Consider the following 7,500-nt stretch of genomic DNA (forward strand, 5'->3'; position numbering starts at 1 on the left):
AGGAGGACCTGATGGAGGACGTGAAGGAGGACTGCAGGAGGACCTGACGGAGGACCTGAAGAAGGACCTGACGGAGGACGTGAAGGAGGACAGCAGGAGGACCTGACGGAGGACCTGACGGAGGACTGCAGGGCCTCTAGGTCATCGTGGTGAGCAGGTCAACATGTCAGACCTTCCAACACGTTTGATTGAATAATAATATAATAACAGAAAATCCTGGTGTGAAAATGTGACATTAACTTAATGAATAATTAGTTTAACATGAAGGAGCTGAAACTAGGAATACTACGGTAAAGCAGCCTCTTCCTCCTCCTCTTCCTCCTCCTCCTCTCCCTCCTCTTCCTCCTCCTCTTCCTCCTCCTCCTCTCCCTCCTCTTCTTCCTCCTCCTCTTCCTCCTCCTCTTCCTCTTCTTCTTCCTCCTCCTCTTCCTCCTCCTCCTCTTCCTCCTCTTCTTCCTCCTCCTCTTCCTCCTCTTCTTCCTCCTCCTCTTCTTCCTCCTCCTCTTCCTCCTCCTCTTCCTCTTCCTCTTCCTCCTCTTCTTCCTCCTCCTCCTCCTCCTCCTCCTCCTCTCTCCGGTTACCTCTCCCTCCTGCACCGGCCGGGTTTCGGTCCTCCAGCGCTCCGGTGCATCACCGTTATCCCGCCGGTGTCTCGAGCTCCGAGCGAAACGGGAGTGAAGAGCCGGAGCCGGTGTGTGGAGGAGGTGGGGGAGCTGGGGGTGGTGCTGGGGGGTGGAGGAGGTGGTGTCTGGCGGTGGAGGCGACTACCCCCGGAGGTGCAGCGGCGGCGGATCGGAGCTCGGGAGGAGGAGGAGGAGGAGGAGGAGGAGGAGGAGGAGGCTCCGCGCCGGCCGGGAGGTCAGCAGATCACCGAGCCTCCGCTCTTAAAGGGGCCGCTGACATGTGGCCTGGAGCCGCGAGGGGGGGGGGGGGGGGTGAGAGGGGACGGGAGGGGGGGGGGCTTCGCCCTGGGTCCCGGGGCACCAGACCCGCTCCGCTTCGCTCAAACTCCCCGCAAGGTGCGGGTTTTTTTTCCCGCACGACTCACTCAGCGCCGCCCCGCCCTCACTGAGGGGGCGTGGCCAGAGGGTCACCACGTGACCCGGCAACGCCGGCTCGTCGTCACGCTGTTGTTATTGAAACGTGTGAGAAGTGCGTCGTGGTGTTTCGTTCACCAACCAGGACGTTTGATATTTATCTTTCCTCGTTCTGTGTCAAAGTTCACATCTTCATCATCTCTCTGTTCCTCTTCACACGAATAAAGCTTTTAAAAACTGAGCAATGGTTAACAACCAATTCTCTTTTCTTCAATCTTTAATAAATGACGTGAAAATGTGTGAATAAACAGGATGAATACTTACGAACCAAAAATACTTCATGAAGAATTTTACCTCCCGTTTTCAAAGGTCGTCTTGTAATTCCTGAGTTATATGAAAACAATATGAAAGTCGTTGCACAGCAAGTGTTTAAAATAAAGAAAGATAGATTAAACAGTTTGACCTTTATACAGAAAACTGCATCGAGGCGTTTTGGAGCCTCAGCAGGTCAATAAAACCTGAAGCAGCAGGAACTGGTGAGCTGGAGGAACAGACCATCCTCTAGTGGTTCTCAATTATTTTCTGTCATCCCCCCCTAGAGGACAGAATTTTGTTCAGCCCCCCCCCCGAATTGTACTACCATTGAGAACCTGATAATATTTATTTATGTATCTGTATAAACCATGTATGAGTTGCTGCACCAGCATTCTGCATACAAGCTCCTGATTATGAAAATTAATTAATAAAATGAGCTGGAGGCCCTTTTTTAATCCTTCAAGCATGAATAAAGACAATAATACTGAAAGTCGCGCCGCCTCACGCCCCCCCTGACACCCCACCACGCCCCCCCAGGGGGGCTCGCCCCACCATTTGAGAAGCACTGCTCCAGACGATCTCCAGATGATCCCTCTAGATGATCTCCAGACGATCTCCAGACGATCTCCAGACGATCTCTCCAGACGATCCCCAGACGATCTCCAGACGATCTCTCCAGACGATCCCCAGACGATCCCTCTAGATGATCTCCAGACGATCTCTCCAGACGATCTCCAGACGATCTCTCCAGACGATCCCCAGACGATCCCCAGACGATCTCCAGACGATCTCTCCAGACGATCCCTCCAGACGATCCCCAGACGATCTCCAGACGATCTCCAGACGATCTCTCCAGACGATCCCTCTAGATGATCTCCAGACGATCTCTCCAGACGATCTCTCCAGACGATCTCTCCAGACGATCCCCAGACGATCTCCAGACGATCTCTCCAGACGATCCCTCCAGACGATCCCCAGACGATCTCCAGACGATCTCTCCAGACGATCCCCAGACGATCTCCAGACGATCTCCAGACGATCTCTCCAGACGATCCCCAGACGATCTCCAGACGATCTCCAGACGATCTCTCCAGACGATCCCCAGACGATCTCCAGACGATCTCCAGACGATCTCTCCAGACGATCTCCAGACGATCTCTCCAGACGATCCCCAGACGATCTCCAGACGATCTCCAGACGATCTCTCCAGACGATCCCCAGACGATCTCCAGACGATCTCCAGACGATCTCTCCAGACGATCCCCAGACGATCCCTCTAGATGATCTCCAGACGATCCCCAGACGATCTCCAGACGATCTCTCCAGACGATCCCCAGACGGTCCCTCTAGATGATCTCCAGACGATCTCCAGACGATCCCCAGACGATCTCCAGACGATCCCCAGACGATCTCTCCAGACGATCCCCAGACGATCTCTCCAGACGATCCCCAGACGATGTCCAGACGATCTCTCCAGACGATCCCTCCAGACGATCTCCAGATGATCCCTCTAGATGATCTCCAGACGATCCCTCCAGACCATCTCCAGACGATCTCTAGACGATCCCTCCAGACGACCTCCAGACGATCCCCAGACGATCTCCAGACGACCTCCAGACCATCTCACTCTCAGCCTTCTCTTTCACTCCTTCCCTCGGAGTTTGAGGCTTTTTTCCATTATTCTTTACATGAAGATCATTTTAGTTGAATCTGTGACTTTGTGCTCGTTCACTTTTAAATCTACAGTCAAACACCGACCTCATCGTGAATCTTTTTAATTCTCCGCTGAATCGTCGAAGAGTCGTGGAAGTAGAAATTCAACAACAAACACATTTTGTAATGATAAAATACTTTTGTTTGTAGAAATATAAAAACTGCCTGTGAAGCTAAAACACGTTCCACCAGGTTCTCTAATGGTCCGGTTCCTCGTCCTGTTTATTGTTCCGACTCGTCTTCTGCTACGTGTGAAACGTTTCAGCCTGTCGAGGGACGACTGATGGAAACTGTGGCGACAATCGGACATATTTACATGTTCTATGTTCATTAATACGTACCGTCCCTGCTTCAATAGACCAAACGAGAAGAACCAGTTGGTCACGTTCTGCGTTTTCAGCAGCAGGTGAACGTCTGGAACTGTTGAATCGTCTGAAGCCTTTCATGATAATCCGTCTCTTTGCTCCGAGCAGCGTTAACCTGGAATACAATCCACTATTCATCCTCTCATAAAAACTGTTTTGTGGAAATTATCTTCAGTCCCGGAGCGAAACTGTAAATCCTTCAGTCACACAAAGACGAGCAGAAGGTTTGTTTAAAGAGTTTATTGAAAAACACTTTGAAAATGAGAAATCAAGAGGAAGTTTAAACATGTTAGTGTTGAAGTGTGAAGCTGTTTCACCCGGAGAGTCGCGGTTAAATAAAAGACGTGTTTGGATCTACTGCTAGAAACACCATCACACACAGATGCACTTTGTTAAACCAACCAAAGGCTTTCAAGTAAACACAATAGATTTATATTCTGGAAAATAAGGTATTGCTAAAAATGGCCGACTCGGCATCCGTGTAAAAAAAAAAAAAAAAGAAAGTATCCGTCCCATAGTTTCTGCCACCGGAGACACGGGGAACGGCAAAAAAATGCACATTTCACAGCTCAAATCCGGAGGACTTGCGGACTGTGGCGGCGAAGGCTGATTGTGATCTGCTTCCTGCTGGCGGGACTGAGGGACACCGGGTGGACGTCTCACACCTCCGTCCTCTCCGAGACACCGGCCTCAGCGTCTCGGGCCTGTGGACCTGCAGACCTCACTACAGCGGAACCGGCAGTTTCTCTCTGGAACGCAGCAGACGGACTCGGTCACGGTCCTTCACCTGCTGCTGGACCGATCCCAGCTCCGGTTCCGTCTCAGGCTGGAGGTTTTCTACCGGCGGACCGACGGAGATGGTGCCGAACACAAGCGGAGCTCTGAGAGGAGGGTGTGACGACCTCGGAGGACAGACACGGTTCGTCCTCGTCCTTCTTGCGGCCCGGCCCCCTCCCCCCCCCCCACAGAGACGCATCGGTTGCTGGTTGGGTCCTGACGGTTGCGGGTCCTGACGGCGGGTCCGGCCGTCACCTCTGCGTGGCGTGTCTGGAGCCCAGCGGCTGCTTGCCCTTCCGGGTGCCCCCCGGCTTCAGCAGCGCCACGGGGGCTCTGTGCCGCCCCTTGGACTCCAGGTCCGAGTCGCTGAGCTCCAGGTCGGGGCAGTACCCGTCGCTGTCCCGGTACGACTGCACGCTCTTCACCCGGTGCTTGGCCACCGGCTTCCGCCACAGCCTCTCCTTGGCCGGCCCCTTCTGGGACAGCTTGTCGGGGACGCACAGGTCCTCGGTGGTGCGCACCAGGTTGATGGTGGCCTCCTTGAAGGACCGGCCCAGGTGCTCCATGGCCGTCTTGCGGTAGTCGCTCTTGTCCAGGGCCTTGTCCGAAGAGTCCCGGTCCGAGGACGTCTGGCACGACCGGTTCTTCTGGGCCAGGAACTCCTCCAGGACGCCGTTGGACTTGGCCTCGCAAACTCGCCCCTTGTCCATTTTGCCGTTGCTGTTGGAGGAGTGGCCGTGGAGGGCGGAGGCGTGGAGGGCGGAGGCATGGAGGGCGGAGGCGTGCAGGGCGAAGGGTTTGCCCCCGGGCTTGACGGGCAGCGCCAAGACGCCGGGGTGCCCGGAGGACGGCAGGCGGCCGTTGGGCCTCCGGCCTCTCGGGCCCCGGCTGTGCAGCTGAGGCTTCCCCTGGCCCAGACCCTCGCCGGCGAGCTCGCCCACGTTCCCGCTGTTGTCCGGGCACAGCGGCCCGTTGCCCGACTTGGAACCGGGGTTCCCGTTCCCGAAGCCGGAGGCTTTGGGCATCTTCAGCTTCAGGGTGATCCTGGGCAGGGAGCGGAACAGCGTGTGCTCCACGGGGAAGGAGGCGGGAACGCCTGCGGGGGGGGGGGGAACGAACCGGGTTTGTAACGAGAACATCAAAGTCTTTCTTTCATTCCACACAAAGACACAAAGACCGACTGGGTTTGATCTCACCAGCAGAAAACTCGTCGTTCAGGAGCTTGACGTGCAGGTTGAACATCTGCTCCTGGGCTTTACACTGCAGCAGCTTCAGCTTCTCCCGCCGGCTCACCATGTAGCACAAGTTCCTCACCTGCTCGGCAGAGGCAAGGCAGAAGAAGAAGAAGGACACAAGCTTCAAGTTCAGAACCCGAACTTCAAGTCCTCGGAACCCTTCAGAGGCTCAACCCTGAACTTTGACCCCAAAGTACAAGAAGCTTTAAATCAAAAGCCCAAACTGGGTTTGCCTTCATGTCTCAGGTTACAACACTGCCACCCAGTGGCCGGGGAGGGGAAGCACCTTGGTCAGGTTACAACACTGCCACCCAGTGGCCGGGGAGGGGAAGCACCTTGGTCAGGGTACAACACTGCCACCCAGTGGCCGGGGAGGGGAAGCACCTTGGTCAGGTTGCAGTAAAAGCCACACAGGAACCCAAATAAACCACAGTAAGGAGTTTTAAGCGATCCAAGCTGGTACATATAAAGTGGTGTATCACCGCAGAGCCTCAGTACTGTGATATGTACTTTATCTTGGCCAGTACTCAGTAAAGCCCCCCCGGGGGAGACGAGTGGCTTCTGCTAAGTACACGACGCTTCATGTGATTTAAAAGGAGCATTTTAGACCAGAAGGGTTTTTTATCTGGCATTACAGCCGATTGAGTCTCAACAACTAAATACAGTCAAGTTTAAAAGAAAACACCGGATCCACAAGATACTACAAATATCTGACACACTGATGGAAGCTAGCTTTAGCTGTAAAGATGAGTAAATATCATAGTGTGTGCCCCCCCCCCCACTCACCCTCTCCAGGTCCTGCCTCAGATGCATGAACATGCGCATGCGGGTGTGGATGCTGTCCTCCTGGGGCTCCAGCACCAGGTTCTCCTCCTCCTCCCTGGGGGGCAGCAGGGCCCTGTTGAAGCTGCTCTTCCTCTTCAGCTTCCAGTACTGGTAGATGAAGTCCAGCAGGCCCTGGGACAGACGCAGGTCCTGGGCCAGGTCCCCGGGCCGGATCAGGGTGTAGAAGTCGTCCTGCAGCTCCTGCAGCCTCTGGGCCCTCTGCCCCCCCTGGGCCTCGGCCGGGGGCTTGGGGCAGCGGGCCGGGCTCAGGCCCGCCTCGCCCGCCTTCGCGCTGCTGTGCTTCAGGCAGAAGGACTTGAACTTCACCTCGTCGCCCTCGTCCAGGATGGTCTTCATCTCCAGGCTGTGCTCAAAGGCACACGTCACGTGGAAGGGCGTCGTGCAGTTCTTCACCGAGCACTGGGGGCAGAACAACGAGCTGCGATCAGCAGGAACCTGATTCCTCTTCCTCCGACCTCCACCTCCACCCTCCACCTCCACCCTCCACCTCCACCCTCCACCCTTCCTTCCAGAACCTCCATGAAGAAAGGCTGAATAAAACTGCTTTTCCAGTCTCCAGATCAGAAATCTGCCTGCTGTCATTAGAACATTTCCTATGAATTCACCCTGCGGAGACGGAGACAGGTGGAGACGGAGACAGGTGGAGACGTGTCCAGCAGGAGACGGAGACAGGTGGAGACGTGTCCAGCGGGAGACGGAGACAGGTGGAGACGGAGACAGGTGGAGACGTGTCCAGCAGGAGACGGAGACAGGTGGAGACGTGTCCAGCGGGAGACGGAGACAGGTGGAGACAGAGAAAGGTGGAGACGTGTCCAGCAGGAGATGGAGACAGACGGAGACGAAGACAGGTGGAGACAGAGACAGACGGAGACGAAGACAGGTGGAGACAGAGACAGACGGATACGTGTCCAGCAGGAGACAGAGACAGGTGGAGACGTGTCCAGCAGGAGACAGAGACAGGTGGAGACGAAGACAGGTGGAGACAGAGACAGACGGAGACGGAGACAGGTGGAGACGTGTCCAGCAGGAGACGGAGACAGACGGAGACAGGTGGAGACGTGTCCAGCAGGAGACGGAGACAGACGGAGACAGGTGGAGACGTGTCCAGCAGGAGACGGAGACAGACGGAGACAGACGGAGACAGACGGAGACGTGTCCAGCAGGAGTCTCACCTGGATGCAGGCGCCGGTCTTCAGCTTGCAGAGGCTGCAG

The 7,500-nt window shown here is 55.4% G+C and overlaps 2 protein-coding genes across 2 annotated transcripts in view; both read right to left on the minus strand.

Annotated features, from left to right (window-relative positions):
* plcxd1.1 (phosphatidylinositol-specific phospholipase C, X domain containing 1, tandem duplicate 1) overlaps positions 1-125 on the minus strand; it is a 7,201-nt gene extending 7,076 nt beyond the window's left edge. The window contains exon 1 of the mRNA XM_080506144.1: positions 1-125. This exon is cut by the window's left edge and continues 321 nt beyond it. The gene's annotated coding sequence lies outside the window, so the exon portion shown is untranslated.
* Positions 126-3,708: 3,583 nt separating this feature from the next.
* The window catches only part of jade3 (jade family PHD finger 3), a 12,561-nt gene continuing 8,769 nt past the window's right edge, over positions 3,709-7,500 (minus strand). Inside the window, exons 8-11 of the mRNA XM_080506384.1 lie at positions 7,461-7,500; positions 6,229-6,687; positions 5,404-5,521; positions 3,709-5,303 (exon numbers count right to left, since the gene is read on the minus strand). The exon at positions 7,461-7,500 is cut by the window's right edge and continues 77 nt beyond it. Of these exons, the coding sequence (XP_080362510.1) occupies positions 4,459-5,303; positions 5,404-5,521; positions 6,229-6,687; positions 7,461-7,500 (1,462 nt within the window). The 3' untranslated portion in view covers positions 3,709-4,458. The remainder of the gene's footprint in view (positions 5,304-5,403; positions 5,522-6,228; positions 6,688-7,460) is intronic.

The sequence above is a fragment of the Blennius ocellaris genome (genome assembly GCF_963422515.1).
Source record: "Blennius ocellaris genome assembly, chromosome: 12".
Taxonomy (NCBI): Eukaryota; Metazoa; Chordata; class Actinopteri; order Blenniiformes; family Blenniidae; genus Blennius; species Blennius ocellaris.